Here is a 19,405-nt window from a genome sequence, read left to right as displayed (position 1 = left end):
TATATATGTCTGTATGTCCAAGAAAAATGGCAGGTGCTGTTCAATGCAGGGCAAGAGAAGTGACACACATCCGGTGGGCTAATGGAGAAAGACATAATACTGTCAATGTACAAAAGCAAAATACTGCAGATGTTGGCAATCTGAAATAACAACATGAAACTTTGGAAATACTCAGCAGGTCAGAAAGCGTTTGCAGAGTTAACAGAATTGGGGAGGTGTAGTAGGTTTTGAGCAAGTGGAAGGAGGGTGTGTAAGAACAAAAGGGCAGATCTGAGATAGGATGGGGGGGGGCCGGATCGATTAAATTACAACATTTTTCATGATATAAAAAGCTATATGTTTATCATAAAGTCAGAAAAGATGTGTCTAAATGAGGTGCAAATGGCTACATAGCAGCTGCCCGAATGCAATGCGAAAAAATAGACCAAGAAATGAAAAAAGAAGGAAACAAATCCTTTACACAGCAGTTGTGAATCTTGGGAATTCTCTACTCCAGAGGCATAGTATTCTGCGATTCTGTTGCTGGCAAGTGGAATTAGGTAGACAGGTCAGGGCCTTTCATGTGTTGGTGCAGACTCAATGGGCCGAAGGTCCTCTTCTGCCTACTAATAGTATTCTATTATTCTGTGAGAGGGCTGTGGAAGCTCAGTCATTGAGTATGTTTGAAGCAGATATTGATAGATGCCTAAATGCCAATGACGGGAAGGGATATGGAGATAGTGAATGTAAAAGGCATTGAAGTGTCGGATCAGCCATAATTGTATAAAATGGCAGAGCAGGCAGGAAACCATATTGTGAGCAGCGAATACAGAAGACTAAATTGAAAGAAGTGCAAGTAAATCGCTGCTTCACTTGGAAGGAGTATTTGGGAGTGTGGTAGTCCCTTAAAGGGTCGATTTTGCATGGGCCACATGACCAGCTCTAGACCTATCGCACAAGCGTGCAAACCCTGACCAATGAGGGGAAAGCACAGAGACCTGCGGGCAGTATGAACCCAGGAGTTGAGGAGTAAAGACGTCTCTGAAATACCTCTGTGCTTATATTATAGTTAGACATAAGAACTAGAAGCAGGAGTAGGCCATCTGGCCCTTTGAGCCTGCTCCGCCGTTCAATGAGATCATAGCTGATCTTTTGTGGACTCCGCTTCACTTTCCCGCCCGAACACCATAACCCTTTATTCCTTTATTCTTCAAAAAACTATCTATCTTTACCTTGAAAACATTTAATGAAGGAGCCTCAACTGCTTCACTGGGAAGGGAATTCCATAGATCACAACCCTTTGGGTGAAGAAGTTCCTCCTCAGCTCAGTCGAAAATCTACTTCCCCTTATTTTGAGGCTATGCCCCCTTGTTCTGCTTTCACCCGCCAGTAGAAACAACCAGCCCGCATCTATTCTATATATTCCCTTCATAATTTTCTATGTTTCTATAAGATCCCCCCCCCATCCTTCTAAATTCCAATGAGTACAGTCCCAGTCTGCTCAACCTCTCCTTGTAATCCAGCCCTCTCAACTCTGGGATTAACCTAGTGAATCTCCTCTGCACACCCTCCAGCGCCAATACGTCCTTTCTCAGGTAAGGGGACCAAAACCGAACATAATACTCCAGGTGTAGCTTCACTAACACCTTTATTAAGTTGCAGTTATCTTACTCTTCTTTATAGCTTTTTTAGTAGCTTTCTGGTGCCCCCTGAAGGTTTCCCAATCGTCTCGTCTCCCACTAACTTTGCCACCTTGTATGCTTTTTCCTTCAATTTGATACTCTCCCTTATTTCCTTTCATCCACAGTTGATTTTCCCTCTTTCTACCGTCTCTCCTTTTTGTTGGTATAGACTTTTGCTGAGCAATGTGAAAAATTGTTTGGAAGGTTCTCCATTGTTCCTCAACTATTTCTCCATAAAGTATTTGCTCCCAGTCTACCTTAGCCAGCTCTTCTCTCATCCCATTGTAATCTCCTTTTTTAAGCACAAAACACTAGTGTTTGATTTTACCTTCTCACCCTCCATCTGTATTTTAAATTCCACCATATTGTGATCACTCATTCCAAGAGGATCCTTAACTATAAGATCATTAATCAATCCTGTCTCATTACACAGGACCAGATCTAGGATCACTTGTTCCCTCGTAGGTTCCATTGCATACTGCTCTACGAAACTATCACGACGCATTCTATAAACTCCTCCTCAAGGCTGCCTTGACCGAACTGGTTAGACTAATCGACGTGTAGATTAAAATCCCCCATGATAACTGCTGTACCATTTCTACATACATCAGTTATTTTTTTGTTTATTGCCTGCCCCACCATAATGTTACTATTTGGTGGCCGATAGACTACTCTTATCAGTGACTTTTTTGCCTTAGTATTCCTGATTTCCATCCAAATGGATTCAACCTTATCCTCCATAGCACCAATGTCATCCCTCACTGCTACCCAGATGCCATCCTTAAATAACAGAGCTACACCACCTCCCTTACTATCCACTCTGTTCTTCCGAATAGTTTGGTACCCTTAGGATATTTAGTCGTGACCATCATTTAACCATGTTTCAGTAATGGCCACTAAATCACAGTCATTCACGATGATTTGCACCATCAACGCATTTACCTTAATCCGAATACTACGAGCATTAAGGTAAAGTACCCTTACGTTGGCTTTTATACTAACGTTTTGAATCTTAACACCTTTATCAGTGACCTCTCCTAAATTATTTTTCCTTTGAACTTTTCTCCTAATTTTCCTTATCGTTGAACCCATATCTTCATGTAATAACCCCCTGCTTTGCTTTCCATTTATGTTTTTACTTCCTGTTATATTCCTTTTAGTATTACTGGGCCTATTCACTGAGCTCTCCTCAGTCACTATATCCTGTACTGTGCCCTTTTTGATTTTTGACTATGTTTTCTCTGCCTTACACTTTCCCCCTTACTACCTTTTGTTTCTGTCCCCATTTTACTTGCCTCCAACTTCCTGCATTGGTTCCCATCCCCCTGCCACATTAGTATAAACCCTCCCCAACAGAACTAGCAAACACCCCCCCCCCACCCCCCGCCCTAGGATATTGGTTCCAGTCCTGCTCAGGTGCAGACAATCTGGTTAGTACTGGTCCCACCTCCCCCAGAACCGGTTCCTATGCCCCAGGAATTTGAATCCCTCCGTCTTGCACCATCTCTCGAGCCATGCATTCATCCTATCTATTCTGACAATCCTACTCTTACTAGCTCGTGGCACTGGTAGCCAATCCTGAGATTACTACCTTTTGGATTTGAACCCTGGAGTAGGGTAGACTTTTTAGTTTAACTCCTAACTCCCTGAATTCAGCTTGTAGGATCTCATCACGTTCTTTATCGATCTCTTGGTGCCTATATGCAGCACGACAGCTGGCTGTTCACCTCCCCCCCCCCCCCCCCCCCCCAAAAATGTCCTGCAGCCGCTCCGAGACATCCTTGACTCTTGCACCAGGGAGGCAACACCATCCTGGAGTCTCGATTGCGTCCGCAGAACCGCCTGTCTATTCCCCTTACGATTGAGTCCCTATCACTATAGCCCTGCCATTCTTCTTCCTGCCCTGCTGTGCAGCCCAGCCAGCCGCGGTACCATGAACCTGGCTGCTGCTGCCTTCCCCTGGTGAGTCATCTCCCTCAACGGTATCCAAAGCGTATATCTGTTTTGCAGGGAGATGACCGCAGGGGACACCCGCACTGCCTTCCTACCCTTGCTCTGTCTTTTGGTCACCATTTTCTATCTCATTGAAACCTCATTGTTGTTTCCAATAAACCACTTTGTTCTACAAGGAGTCTCCTGAGTGAAACCTCATGCTATTACAGGGTCCTTGGATGGTAAGAAGGGAGGAGATAAAGGAACTGATGTTGCATCTCCTGTGCTTGCATTGAAAGGGAGGGGCTTTTAATGGTCAGCGAGGAGTGGATGAAAGTGTCGCAGAGGGAATGGTCCCTGCGGAATGCTATAAGGGGAATGCATTTGGGTTTTGTGGTGGCAATCGTGTGGTGGCAGAAATAATGGAGGGTGATCCATTGAATGCTGAGGTTGATGTGGTGGAGAAGAAGAACCCTGTCAAGATTCTGGGACAGTGGCGAAGGTGTGAGAGTAGAAGTCAGACACAGTGGAGGACTCTACCAACCACGCTGTGGCAACAGGGGGGAATCCCCACTTGATGAAAAAGGAAAACATCCAAAATGTTTGCATGAAAGGTGGCATCCTCTGAACAGGTGCAACGGAGACTGAGAAGCTGGGAGACTGGAATTGAGTCCTTACAGGAAACGGGATGTGAGCAAGTGTAATCAAGATAACTGTGAGAGTATGTGGATTTGTAATAAATATTAGTTATTAGCCTATCCCAGAAATGATGACTGAGAAGACCAGGAAGGGAAGAGGCCAAGATGGGACAGGTGAAGGTGGGAGAAGTCTGGAAATTGGAAACAAAGTCAATGAAATTTTCCAGTTCATGGCAGGAGCAGGAAGAGGTACCAATACAAGCGTTCATGTACCAGAAAAAGAGAATGAGGGAGTGGGTGTGCAAAAGACCAGGATAAGAAATATTCCATGTAAATCCAACAAAAAGGCAGGCATAGCTAGGAGCCATGAAGGGACCCACAGGAGGAAGTCAATGGAGTTGAAAGCAAAGTTGTTCAATGTGAGAACAGCCAGGCAGAGTAGGACAGTAATGCATGTGGACCGAATGGGCCTCTGTTCAAAGGAAGAATCAGAGAGCTCTCAGACTGTCCTGGTGAGGGGGGGTATGGAAGTGTAGACATCCATGGTGAGGAGGAGATAGTTAGGGCTAGGCAACTGGAAACCTGAAGTGATGTAGGGCTTCGGAAAAGTCAGGATGCAAGTAGGAAGAGACTAGACAAGGGGAGAAAAAGATTGACTCAAGTTTGGAAGAAAACAGTTCAGAGAAGCAGCCACTGTACTATGAATGTAGATGAGGTGAGAGACCTCAGTTTCCTTTTAATTCCTTAAAAATGGCAGGACAAATTGATGTCATTGAAAAGGCATATGGGTTACTTGGGTTCATGGTGACATTGGAATTTGGAGCAGAAGCTGGCCACCCGGCCCATCGAACCTGCTCCGCCATTGAATAAGATCATGGCTGATCTGATTGTGGTCTCAACTCCATTTTGATGTCTGCCCCCCGCATAGATCCTGACTCCCTTGTCTACCAAATATATAAGTTTATAAATAATGGAATAGAATGTAAAAGCAAAACGATCATGCTGGGACTTTATAAGTTACCGGTTAGACTTCAGCTGGAATATTGTGGATAGTTTTGGACACCACTTTTAGAAGGGGAGATTTACCTCATGTTACCTCAGTGATGAAGAAAGCTTGGAGCAGTTAGGACTTTTCCTTGGAAAAGAGGAGTTTAACATCTTTGAAAGTGGATATATCCCAGGCAGCCTGTCATGGGAAGCGAGAAGAAATTGTGGAGACTCCGACCATCATTTTCAAATCCCATCTGGCTACCGGTACAGTGCTGGAGGACAGCGAACGTTGTACTACAGTCTAAAAAGTAATTATAGGTCAGTTAGCCTAACATCAGTGCAGGAAAATTATTGGAAGAAATTCTGAAGGATAGGATGAATCTTGATTTAAAAAGACATGGATTCATCAAAGATTTCCTGCATGGATTTGTTAAAGAAGTTATTGTCCGACTAATATGATTGAAAATTATTTGTGGGGATAACGAGGAGGGTTGATGAGGGAAATGCATTTGATGTAATCTATATGGATCTTGCAAGGCCCCACATGGCAGACACATCATAAAATTAAAAGCTAGTGGAATGCAAGGCAAAGTGTAAAGTTGGATCCAAAATTGACTCAAAGGCAAGAAGCAAAAGGGAATAGTTGATGGATGTTATTGTTACTCCGAAGCTGTTTCCATTGGGTTCCTGCTGGGTTCACTATTGGGTCCCTTGCTTTCTGTGGTATGTATCAATGATTTGCACTTAAATGGAGGGGGTATGAGTAAGAAGCTTGCAGATGATACAAAAATTGGCCATGCAATTGACAACCAAGAACAAAGCTGTGGACTGGGGAAAGATATCAATGGACTGGTCACCTGGGGAATAGTGACAAATGAAGTTCAATCCAAAGAGGTGTTGGGAAATGCATTTGGTGAAGATGGAATAAATGGTAGGATACTGAAGTATAGAGGAACTGCATATCCCAAAGGTCCTTGAAGGTGGCTGGGCAGGTAGATAAGACAATCAAGAAAACATAAGAACTTGTCCTTATCAGCTGAGACATAGACCTAGGACATTATGTTGGAAATTTAGAAAGCACTGGTTCGGCCATAGCTGGATTACTGGATAGTAGATACAAATACATCGACGAGAGGTTTAGATCGAGTAAATGGAGCAAAACAACTCTAGCAAGTGGGTCAATAACCAGAAGTCAGGGAATCTAAATCACTGACTGAAGATCTAGAGAAGAGGTGGGGATAAATTTATTTGCTCAGAATTATCGGAACCTAGAAAGCTCGACATCAAAAGGTGCAAGCTGATTCCATAAATGAGTTTAAAAAGGGAGTTTGGATAGGTACATCAGGACAAGGAATTAAGAGAGTTACAGACAAAAGGAAGGCTGCTTTGTGAGTGACAGCATAGGCACAATGGGCTGAATGGCCTTATTCTATGATTTTAAATGTATATAATGTAGGATATATATGCACACTTTCATTTTCTGTCTGCACCTGCTTATTACAACCCCTGTCAGAAACTCATGTTTGACCTTTTATTTTCGCCATGCTCTTATAAAGTACTTAACAAATGCTGCAAGTGGTGTTTTAAATGCAATAGAAATATATATACACGTATACTGAGGGAAGAAAATGGCTGGCACAGGAATGGGCTATAACCTCCTTTTGTGGCATGATCTCCTTCTGTGCTCTATGATTCAGTGCTCTCAAATGAAAAACATTTCTTTGCTGTTTCTCCTGGGTATCTATCCTACTCCAGGGTTCAAATCCAAAAGCATGAAACATAAAATTTCCCATCACGTGTTTTCCCCCACCCCCGTGCCTGCTACAGTTTTTATTAGAGTGCATAGCCTGCTCAGTAAACACGAAAGTGGTATCGTCCTGCCGCACAGCAATAATGTTGGCAATTTGAGCCAGATAAAGAACACCTCTAATGTTTTAATAAAAATTCATAATTCACAATCGGCAATTCAATTTGACATGTCTCTCCTGGGAAAATGTTCAAACAGATCAGTTGCAGCTCCATGTTACTTATTTTGATGATTTGTTACCTTCCCCCATCTTTTCTATAAAAAAAAACTGATGCCCAAGTGCGAGCTGTTATCACTGTAGCCATGAAAAGCCATGTTTGGGGAATAACCACATCCCTGACTGGTTGTAGATGACACCCTGAAGGAAATCAGCCTACCTCTGTTTGTGTAGATTACACAAGTGTGGGAGGTGATGGAAGTTATACGTGGTGATCACCAGGATGTCAATTATTTGTACTCCATCTGTGGCTCATCACGAGTTTAGACCAGCAATTTGTTATAAAAACAGAAAATACTGGAAGTACTCAGCAGGACTGGCAACATAGAACATAGAACAGTACAGCATCTGTGGGAATAGAGAGGAACAGAGTTAACGTTTCGGTCTAAGCTTTCATCAGAACTCTGTTAGTTGTGTAAATTGCTCATCTTATGATTCCTGTGGCGACCAATAACTTTAAAAAGCCAGAAATCCCCAGAAAGCCATTGGAAAGGAAACCGATGGACAAGATTTCACTTTTACTGTAACAAACCAACAAAAGTCAACATAATTGAAACATTATTTATCATGAAAGGTGTAGTAATCCACGGGAGGCAGGAGTTCTGTCACCACACCAATATTTATTTACAATAACGATATTACAGGAGCAGCTACAAACAGTGCTGCTAGCAGTCCAGTCAACTTAAGACTGCTCACAAAGCCTACACAGGTGATTATATGGGCCCCCTCAATGAGCTATCATTGAGGGAGCTCATACTCCAATTGGCCAACCAATAAAGCCAACTGAAGTTCATTACACCCCTCCCCCCCAAGGTCCGAGGAATTCCTGCCAGCTGGCATTCCTCGGAGCTTCTTCCTGCTCCTCATATCTGGGTCTGTCACCTCTGTGTCGTCCGCCGGGTCGTTCTCCGAAGTGGGCGGCGTGTACCTTATAGGTGCTCGTCTTTTCCTTGACGACCTCCTTGGAAGTTGTTCTTCCTCCTCCTCGGGGAGAGGTGGCGTGGCGGCCTCGTTGAGTGTGTCCATCTCCGACTCTAACGACTGGATGACGGGGTCTGGAGAAATTGCTCGGGGCTGGGGTGTGGGTATCCTTTCCGTCTGGGCTATCCCAGCTTGAGGCGGTCCTGCTTCGCCTGCCTCCAGGTGTGGTTCCGCTGCCCTTATTTGGTCTAGGTGTTTCTTCAGCACCTTACCTCCTATTGAAACCTCATAGGATATGGGCCCTGTTTGGGACTCCACCATGCCTTTGACCCACGTTGGTCCATTCCCATAATTCTTAACCCAAACCGGTGCCCCCACCTGGAAATGTCTCTGCTGCCGACTATTATCATGCCCCCTGTGTTGGGCCTCCTGTTGTTTCTCCACTTTCCCCGACCCAGCCTCGTTCGCAGCCGCCTTCCCATTAAGAGTTCAGCTGGCGGTATGCCCATTGTGGAATGCGGTGTGGCCCTGTAATCAAACAGCCAGCGGGAGAGCTTTGTGTCTATTGACTCTGTCGGCTGCTTCTTGAGTCCCGCTTTAAGTGTCTGGACTGCTCTCTCTGCCAGGCCGTTGGTCGCTGGATGGTTAGGGGCCGTTTTGATGGGACGGACTCCGTTTTCCTTCAGGAATTTTCCAAATTCCCCACTTGTGAATGCCGTTCCGTTGTCCGACACCAATACCTCCGGAAGTCCATGTGTTGCAAACGAGGCCCTGAGCTTTTCAATTGCCGATGCTGTGCTTGCCGTGTTTACCCGGTGGACGTCCAACCATTTGGAATGGGCGTCCACTATCACCAAAAACATTGAGCCCATGAAAGGGCCGGCGTGGTCTATATGCAGGCGGGTCCATAGTCTGCCTGGCCATTCCCACGGGTGCAATGGCGCCGCTGGTGGCACTCTTTGCCCCTTTTGGCACTCCTGGCACCGACGTACCAAGGCTGCTATGTCTGTGTCCAAACCTGGCCACCAAACGTAGCTTCGAGCTAGCACCTTCATTGTAGACACCCCAAGGTGTCCGTGATGTAACTCAGTTAAGATTGCCTGACGGCCCTGAGCTGGGACTATTACCCGGGCTCCCCATAATAGGATGCCGTCTTCTACGGTTATTTGGTCCCTTCTGCTCCAGTATGGGTGCATCTGGGGCTCCACTGGTCTTTCCAGTTCTCCTGTTAGCAGTAAATGCTTCATCTTGGCTAAAACTGGGTCTTTTTGCATCTACAATTGAATATGTTGTGCGTCTACTGGTAGGGTATCCAAAAAATTTAGAGTCATTACTGTCTCCTCTACTTTTGGTATTTGCGGCGCAGTGTCCGGGAGGGGAAGTCTGCTCAAAGCATCTGCATGTGCTACTCGCGTTCCCGGTCTGTGCTCCAGAACGTATCTATATGCCGCCAGTAGCAACGCCCAGCGTTGGATTCTAGCTGATGTTTTTGTTAGGGTTAGTGGCTGGAGTCCATCTTTGATTTTTCTAAATGCTGCCACTCCCATTACTGATACGGCCGCACCCGTGTCTATTTCCATTAATGTCGGCTGCCCGTTCACCCGTGGGGTAATCCTAATGGGTTCTGCTTTCTTCGTTGTAATATTATATAATTGTTCCCCTTCGGAGGAGGATGGGGCGTCTAGGTTGTGTACTTCCCTGCGTCCCCACCTGCTATTCCTCTTTTGCCACCTCCTTCTAGGGTTTCTGTCGTTGTTACCCCACTCAGTCTGGTGCCAGAAACGGTCCTTCTCTGTTGGGGGAGCCTCAGCTGGTACTTCCCTCTGTCTCCAGTTAGTCCTGGCAGACTTGGGGGCAGTTCTGGGGTTTTCCTTTTTCCCTCTCTTCCTCAGGATTTTCCTGAGAGCGGCTATCTGGTAGCAGGACCCGTTGTGGTAATCCCTCTCACAGGTATCTACCTCCATTGGCATGCCCTGTTGTTCCTGCGCCCCACTTGCTGCCTTTTCTAGGGACAGTGCGAGCTGTAACGCCTGCCTGCAGTCTAGCTCCGTTTCCGCCAACAGGCGTTTCTGTATTGTGAGGTCGTTTATACCACACACTAGCCGGTCCCGAAGCATTGCATTTAGCGTCGGGCCGAACTCACATTTTTCCGCCAGCCTTCTCAGGCGGGTCAAGAAATTCGTGAAAGACTCCCTGTCTTCCCGCTTCGCTGTGTAGAATCTGTACCTACGCAAAATGAGGGGTGGTTTTGGGTCGTAGTGCTCTTTCACCAATTCCGTTACTTCTTGGAAAGTTTTCGTGTCCGGCGCATCGGGATAAGTCAGACTACGTATAATGGCGAAAGCGGAGGGTCCGCACGCCGACAGCAGGATAAGCCGTCTCCTTTCGTCCGTCAGTATATCATTTGCCCGGAAGAAGTAACACATTCTCTCTACATACTGGGACCAGTCCTCAATAGCCGGGTCGAATGCCTCTAACCTTCCAAAAAACGTCATTTTAAAAATGGCAAGGCTTACCCTCCGAGTGCGGCAGCTGCTCTCCGCAAAATTCGTAGTTTACCTCGTCGCCACTGTAGTAATCCACGGGAGGCAGGAGTTCCATCACCACACCAATATTTATTTACAATAACGATATTACAGGAGCAGCTACAAACAGTGCTGCTAGCAGTCCAGTCAACTTAAGACTGCTCACAAAGCCTACACAGGTGATTATATGGGGCCCCTCAATGAGCTATAATTGAGGGAGCTCATACTCCAATTGGCCATCCAATAAACCCAATTGGAGTTCATTACAAAAGGGACATTTCATGAAAAATAAATTTAATTTTAAATAGTCGATACGCCAAAGATACCTCATGTTGTTGCAAACACTTGCTTTACTTCCCACACAAATGTGGGACCAGGTGCCATACAAAGTCTTTCCATCTTGGCCTCTGCTATGTAGCACCCGTCCCTTTCCACTCAATTATTTTGGTCCTTGAGTCACAATCACCAGTATTCCATTTAAAGTCCATGGACATGATGACCACCGACAAGGTGTAAATCTTCAAACCACCTCTGATTCAGGTCACGACAGTCCTGTAAGCGCAGAGTCTCCAAAGACTCCCTTCTCTGACTCATTTAAATGGTATGGTGGGCTTTGACAACTCAAACAGTGGCAGTGGGCCTTGTTCAAACCATAATCCATTGCCCTTCCTGTTTTCTGCTCTTTCTAACTGTATAACACACAGCGTCGTAGAGTTTTACAGCCAGCAAGGGGCCTATGGCCCACCGTATCTGGGCCAGCCATCAAGCACCTATCCGTTCGAATCCCATACACCAGCTCTTGGTCCGTAGCTTTGTATGCTATTGAGCTTCAAGTGCTCATCTAAATGCCTCTTAAATGTCATGAGGGTTTCCTCTTGTGCCACCCTTTCAAGCCGTGAGTTGCAGATTCCCACCACCCGCTGGGTGAAAGTTTTCCCTCCAATCCCCTCTAAATCTCCTGCCCCTAACATTAAATGTATTCCCCCTGGTTATTGATCCCTCAACCGAGGAAATAGATTCATTCATATCTACCCTATTTATGTCTCTCATAATTTTGTACACCTCAATCTCGTGGCCCCCCCCGCGCCCCCCCCCCCCCCCCCCCCCCCCCCCCACCCCCGACAGCCTCTTCACTTTCTCAAAATGCAATCACATCTTTCCCATAGTGTGGCAACCAAAACTGCACATAGTAATATCACCATGGCCTAATAAGCATTTTATGCAGGTCCTTCATAACCTCCATGTTCTTAGAACCACAGGATTCCTACAGTGCAGAAGGAGGCCATTCGGCCCATTGAGTCTGCATCAACCCTCTGAAAGAGCAACCTACCTCAGTCCATTCCCTAGCCCTATTCCCGTAGCCCCACCTAACCTGCACATCTTTGTACACTAAGTGGCAGTTTAGCATGACCGAATCACCTAACCTGCACATCTTTGGACTGATCTTCTATTCTATGCCTCAGCTAATAAAGGCAAGTATCCCATATGCCTTCTTAGCCAACTTTATCTACCTGTCTTGCTGCCTTCAGAGTTCTTTGGATGTGCACCCCAAGGACCCTCTGGTCCTCTGTACAGCCAAGCATCCAACCTTCACCGTGTGTTCCTTTGCGTTGTTCGTCATTCCAAAATGCATCACCTCACACTTGTCAGGGTTAAATTCCATTTACCGTTGTTCTGCCCATCTGAACAGCCTATCTATAATTGTCCTGTCTTCTAAGGCTCTCCTCTCGCTATTTACCTCAGCCCAATTTTTGTACCATCTACAACTTAGCGATCATACCCCCCACATTCAAGTCCAGGTCATTAATGTACAGAACAAAAGCAGAAAACAGAACACTAGACACGGGCTTCCAGTCACAAAAACAACCTTCGACCACCACTCTCTGCATCCTGCCACTCAGCCAATTTTGGATCCAAATTGCCCTTGATCCCATGGGCTCTTAACGTTTTGATTAGTCTCCCGTGTGAGACCTTGTCAAAAGACCTACTGAAGCTCATGTAGACTACATCACCTGCACTGCCCTCATCTGCATACCTCATCACCTCCTCAAAACATTCAATTCAATTTGTTAAATATGATCGCCCCCCTGACAAAACCATGCTAACTATCCCAGATTAATCCTTGCCTCTCCACGTGAAGATTTAATTCTGTCTCTCATGTTTGCAATAGTTTTCCTACCACCTTCCCTTGCACAGTCTCTTCCCCATTCTCAGAAATCCCATTCAACACGAGGAAATCTGTTTTATTTGGCGAGAACCTTATTTGTTTCCTCTTTACGCAAAGTCCCTGTGTGCTCTGAACAGCCAAACAGAAAATACAGGCTGGCCCAGCTCCACTGCAATTACCTTTCTATTTATCCTTTACTTCTTAGCTGTTCATTCCCTTGGCAACCCCAGGTCCCATGGACATTTCTTGGATTCGATTGATGTTATGATCAGGAAATTAATTAACCTTCTTTCAAAATACCCTGCAACCCACTTTGGTCCTAAAGAAACAGTATACAAAAAGAAAATACATACTGCCCGACGATATGATCATCAGACTCGTCTAGCCTGAAGACTACCCTGATACCTTTTGAAGCCTGCTTTTGAAGGAGAGTTGCAAATTGCAATATTTTCCTCCTGAATCAAAAGGATGTTAGTTCAAATACTGATTTGAAGACTTTGGCACAAAACCTAGCTGATTCTCTCAATACAGTGCTCTGGAAGTGCTGCACTGTCAAAGGTGCCATCTTTTGAATAAGCTCAAACCCCCGGCAAAGGCACTACTTTGAAGTGCAGGAGACATATCCTTGGTGCCCTGACCAATATTATTTAATCAGCCAGCATCCGTAAAATAGTTTATCTGTTTATGATCACATTGTGGGAGTTTGCTCTACACAAGTTGCCATGTTTCCTAGTTTGCACTTCAGAAGTACTTCATTGGCTGTATTGGGGCATCCTGGGGTTATGACTGGAACTATACAATATTAAAAACTGCATTTATATAGCACGTTTTGTGGCCAATGGACGTCCCAAAGCACCATTCGGCTAATGAAATACTTTTTATGAAATGTTGCAATGTATGAAACGCAGCAGCCAATTTACACGCAGCAAACCCCCACAAAGAGCAATGCGATAATGGCCAGAAAATATGTAATTGTCAATTGAGGGATAAACATTGGCCAGGAGGTGGGCGTTAACTCACCTGTTCTTCTTCGAAATAGTGACATGGGATCTTTTACATCCACATGTGACGGCGGACCGGACCTCAGTTCAACATCAAATTTGAAAAGCAGCACCTGCAACAGTACAGCTGCTCCTCAATACTGCATCCGAGTGTCAGCCTTGATTTTTGTGTAAACACTTAAAATACAGGACTTTCTTTGTGCCTCATTAGTAATCACCTCGATTGTTCAGACCTGTGTCCTCAACAGTTTTCTCTATGCCTGGGACTAACATTTTCCTTTGGATCCTTGCATTGAGACTGTGGTACGAGCAGATTGAAACAAAGACATCTGATGATGTTTTGCGTGTGTGTCAAATCCTTGTACATTGACGAGAAATGTAACCAGCTGATAACACCCTTTCAGATATCAAGGTACAGTCTTGGATGTTGCTGAATACCCACTCGGCTTGAGGTGAAAGCTTTAAACATACAGGAGTTAAGTTGGTGCTGTTGAATTTGTACAGTACTATAACAATAACACCCAATTGCAACATGTGGTCGGTATAGGTCAGGGTGGTCGTAGATACACTAAATTGGTGGATAACACATTCTATGTTTGTACGAACCTTAAGTGGGCCTGAAGAAGTGATTAGATTTAATCGCCTGATTCTGAAACACAGTACTAAAGAGTCATTTCCATTTGCATTCTTTGTGTCAGTGTGCAGCTGAAATAATCACAAATACGCACACAAACAACAGGCCCACATCTGGTGTTCATCAGTCCAATTGTACAACACTCACCGTGCTAATCTCAGTTATGTTCGTCCTTTGTCGATTTGGGCATGTATGACAGGGACCCTATGTACTTGCCTCAGGAATAAAGAACAGTGCATTTGAACTTAATCCAATGTATTTTTATTTTGTATGATTTTGAGAAAGCAAAGCTCAGGCCCTCAGTGCAGATTGTGCCATCATCAAAGAGACTATGAAAACATGTCATAAATTAGGAAGAAAGTTGAGGCTTAAAAGTATGAGGAACGAAGGCTGGAGAAGAGCTAAAATAATTCACAGTCCAGAGCTCCTGGGGAAGAATGATCTTTGCTTTTAACATGATGTGGATGAAGGGGATAGAGGAAGGAAGCATAGGACAGATATTTGCAGCTAACGTTATTAGTATTCACTGTCTACTTAAAATGATCAAGGGAGCCTTTTATCGTGAAGACAAAGCCCCAAGTCAAAAGTGCTTTTATTTTGCACAAGAGCTGTCCTTGTGTCACTGACTCAAAGCTTCATGCTTTGCTTAATGCTGCCGGTGGAAATCCCTTATCTAACAATCTTCCTGGTAACCGTCCTTAGTGAATCTGGTGAGAGTTCTTTGAGATTGCCGCTGGCTATGCACCATAGTCTGTCTGTTTTAGTGATGTTTAACCCAGTGTAATATAAGTTAAACAAGTTATGGTGATGGAGAGAGAGAAATTATTCATGTGTACTAGGGCGTACTGTTTAGCCTGGTTGCTAAACTTGACATCAGAAGATATACATTACTGACTGTGGCATCAACTCTCTCACTCTCGCAGAATCTTCCCATGGGGGAACAAGTTACAACCAAAGGGCCAGCACTACATGAACATCTGGCAGGGAGACTTCCCACACCATAACACAGCAGATGATGGATACGCCAGCACTGCCCCTGTAAGTGCCTGTTTCCAGGGTCATTCACTCTCAATGTTCGTTGCATATTGATCAGCCTCCTGTGGCATTGCTCCAAGTGAGTGAAAGGATGTGCTGAAGTGTAATAGGAAGTGCATACTGTGTCAAAACTGTTGATGGATTGCCAACCATGATGTTGCATTCTTTTTTTAAAAACCTATCTCTGAGTTCTTTGTAATGCTGTTTCTCTCCCCCTCTGCCTTTTTCAGCCTCTTTGTCTCCTTTTTTCTTTTATCTTTCACTCTCTTTGCTCCCACTCTCTCGTCATTCACTTCATGCTTTGTCTTCCTCCTCAGGTGTGAGGTGATGGGTAAGAAGGAAAGGTGCAAAACGCAGGTTCCAGCGGATGCTGGTTGCATTTTGGGTGGTGATTGTGAGGATACTGAGGCCTTCAGCAGGTGCCTCAGCACCCACCTGTTCCAAACACATAAGGTCTCGCCTACGACTCATTCCTCTTTTTCCCCTATACCTTCACCGTCAAACACCCCTTTACTCCCATGATTTCTTTCCCTTCAAACAACCTGCACAGCCCTTGTACCCTTGCCCTCCAATCCCGACACAGAAGAGAATTCACCGGATAAATTTAATCACATTATTTATGAAATAAGTATTTTATTCCATTTTGTTTGGATTTTCTTTTGGACATTACAAACTTAAGGGAAAAATTATAGGACAAAGTTTGAGTGGTATGACTGTAAAATTTACTGCTTTGGTACCCCTCATGATCAATAACCTTCTAAGTCTAACTACCCGTGCTTACACATGTTGACTAAATACTTGGGCAATGTGATACATGGGATGGGGACATATTTTTCTCCTTTGTGTTTGGTTGTAAATATGCCATCTACCTAAAGAAATGATTTCTGGGAGGTTTATAGATCCATAGCGGATCCTGTACAATTTTTCATTAATTTAAGTTATTGGACAGTTGATCATGAAGATTCTGTTGCAGACACATGATTTCTCCTGTTTAGTTTTCCTTGATGTTTCTGCTGAGGTGACTGTTTACATCCAAGTGTTTTCCACAGAATGAGTCAGTGCCTTCAAGAGTGGGAGGCAGGAGATTGGCCGAATAATAATTTTTCAACAGACTACTCTTGGAGAAACCAAGATATCGATGCTCCAGTGCAGATATATAATCACAGATCAATTCCCCACGCAGCAGGTTTCCAGTCCTTCCTTTCTGATCAAATGAATGTGCAGAGTTGGCATAAGACATTTCCTTACAGAGAAGGGTAGTCACCCAGTTTGGAGTGTACAGAACCGGTCAACTGAGTCAATCTGTGGCTTGGAGGAGGGCTGGAAAGGAAAGGAAGGGGAGCTAGAGGTTGGGTTTTCAGGGTTTTGTTATATGTTGTCATATTTATTTAATATTTATACATTTTCCATAGTTAAAGTACATGAGTGGCAATATTCAGTGGTTTCACTAATTGAAGATTTGAGGCATTTTTGACAACGAAAGGAATAAATGTGAAGTGTTAAATCTGGACTGTTGCTCCTGATCTGTGGTCGTTGAGATATGGGTGGGGATTTTCTGGCCGTTTATGCCAGTGGGATATTTTGGAGGCGAGGGGTGCATTCAACAGGAAGCCCATTGACAATAGCAGGACCAGAAAATCCTCCCAATGGCGAGCCGCCCTGTTTCACAGTGAGTTGTTCTGAAAACCCCGCCTGGGGTGTTTATTTTTACTTATTTTTAGTTCAACAGTGTTAATATATTCAGATAACTATTTGCTTAAGGCTTTGAGATTTGTTGTGTTAGAATGAATTAGTGTTAACTTGATGAGGACATGACATATCATTGCTAAAAGCCCCTAACAACAGTCACCATGTGTTCCTCCTCTCCCCATCTCTCAGGTCACTGCCTTTCCTGCTAATGGTTATGGTCTCTTCAACATGGTTGGGAATGCCTGGGAATGGACGTCTGATTGGTGGACAGTGCACCACACCACTGATGAGCTAGAGAATCCTGTAAGTAGTGCAATCGTTGAGCTGTGACAGTGATAGAATGGCCCATGACTTGTGAGAGTCGCATAACTAGTTTTCTTAGCCTGTGCTGCTGATAAAGGGACATGTCGTAAAATTGAGGCCATGTCTCCCATGGTTTCCTGATCACTGGTACTGGGTCAAATATTGGCATGCACCAGGCCCACAACTTTCCAATCTGTGTGGCAAACAGTTGGCATTGGAAATGTGTTCTTATATGTGATCACAAATACTGCTCATGGGGATGTTCAACTGAACTCTTTGCTAATGTGTACCAAACGTTGTTAGCATGGAGGATTTACTTGTGACCTGTGGACTATATTTACTTCTCTTAATTTATAAAGTCAATGCCTTTGCATCAGTTACTGAAACTGTGCAAAACAGTCAACATATTTCAAAATTCTCAATGACCGTTGCTACTTATGGTCAGTTGGGTACAGACTTGTTTTCTGCTGGTTCAGACCTAAGATCAACCACTGACGAGTTGAATGAATATACCCTTAGGTCACTGGACCTTTGACCTTGCTGTGCTTTTCTACAGAACTTTCCTTAATTTAAAGTCTAGGAATTCACCTCGGTTGTTTGCTATGCTTTGGAGGAGATGAGGACTTGTTGCTTTTGTGCCTGAATTATGTGACCCGCCTGTGTATGATGTATGGTGTGGAAACAAAAACAAGAGCATTTACATAAGACTGGTTCTGCCGCATCACCTTCTACCAACCGTCATTCAGGAACCCAAGGCACAAAGACTAAGCATTGTGCCCCTGTTGCTCTGAATTGGATTAGCCAATTTAACACAGACTGTGGGAACATTTTGCCTTGTTCAGCTTGGTTCCACAGTACACGTATCCCGAAACCTTTGGGAGAGAGATTGTTTTTTAACCTAGCTTTAAAGCACTGAAGTGCAAACAATGAATTTGACATGTTTAGAAAAGCAAAACATAGCAGTGATTTTACTGCGCCTCGACTTGGCACATAGATACATCCCAGAAATCCTACAGGCACCATCCTGGGATGACCTGGGTAGTGTATGGGCATAGTCTAATGCTTTCTGAGAGCACAGATTGGGAGAAGGTGTTTGGAATGAGCAACATTAGTTTAACAAGTCGCTACTTTGATGCAGTGGCAGCTTTATTTACAAGTGAATGAGAATAATACCGTGTTAGTTAATTGAAAGGTTTTTGCAGAAACGTTTCAGACTGTGGCAGTTCAGGTTGAATAATCCTTCCACGAACACAAAGCCACAAACAACTCATTTGAACGAGGATGTTCTATTTACACATCAAAGCCTGATATCCTCATCTCTCTGGCTGCTGTCAGCTGGGACCATGTGGATATTGCTCAGGCATTTCATGTGCCTGAGCATTGAAAAAAAATCTTGGGTGCGGAAAGTGTAGGGAATCCAACGGTGCGAATGATGGAAGACTTCGGCCTGGATTTTCCAGCCCAGCCGCAGGAGATGTGGCCAGCCTGCCAAAAGTCTATTGACTTTTAGCAGGATCAGAAGACCCCGGTAGATGGCGGGGCTGGAAAATCCTGGCTTTTGTGCACTTTCTCAGCATTCTATACTACACAATTCACAAAACAAATGTCCTGGTTGAGACTGAAAAGTACAGGTACAGCAGTAAACAATAATTAACCCTTTATGTTATTTTCAGTGCATATTTTAATCTTAGCCTCCTTGGCGAGCAGCCTGTATAACAGCAGTTTAGAAAGAAAGAAAAATTACCCCCATATAGCATGTAATCGATTCCTTAGGACACACTTTATTACCAAAGAATTCATGTTTTTCAGTGAAGTCGCTGTTATATAGGCAAGAGTGGGGCAATTCTGTGCACGCTATCTCAAATAACAAAACAAGTGAATAATT

General features: G+C 44.4%; 1 protein-coding gene across 4 annotated transcripts in view; it reads left to right on the top strand.

Annotated features, from left to right (window-relative positions):
* Positions 1-19,405, top strand: part of sumf1 (sulfatase modifying factor 1) — a 244,552-nt gene that overhangs the window by 154,076 nt on the left and 71,071 nt on the right. For all 4 annotated transcript variants that reach the window (XM_038810755.1, XM_038810753.1, XM_038810754.1 and 1 more), the window contains 2 exons: positions 15,417-15,531; positions 17,407-17,520. In XM_038810755.1, the coding sequence (XP_038666683.1) occupies positions 15,417-15,531; positions 17,407-17,520 (229 nt within the window). The remainder of the gene's footprint in view (positions 1-15,416; positions 15,532-17,406; positions 17,521-19,405) is intronic.

Source organism: Scyliorhinus canicula, chromosome 11, assembly GCF_902713615.1.
Source record: "Scyliorhinus canicula chromosome 11, sScyCan1.1, whole genome shotgun sequence".
In the NCBI taxonomy this organism is placed as follows: Eukaryota; Metazoa; Chordata; class Chondrichthyes; order Carcharhiniformes; family Scyliorhinidae; genus Scyliorhinus; species Scyliorhinus canicula.
This window is presented reverse-complemented; position numbering and strand designations above follow the sequence as displayed.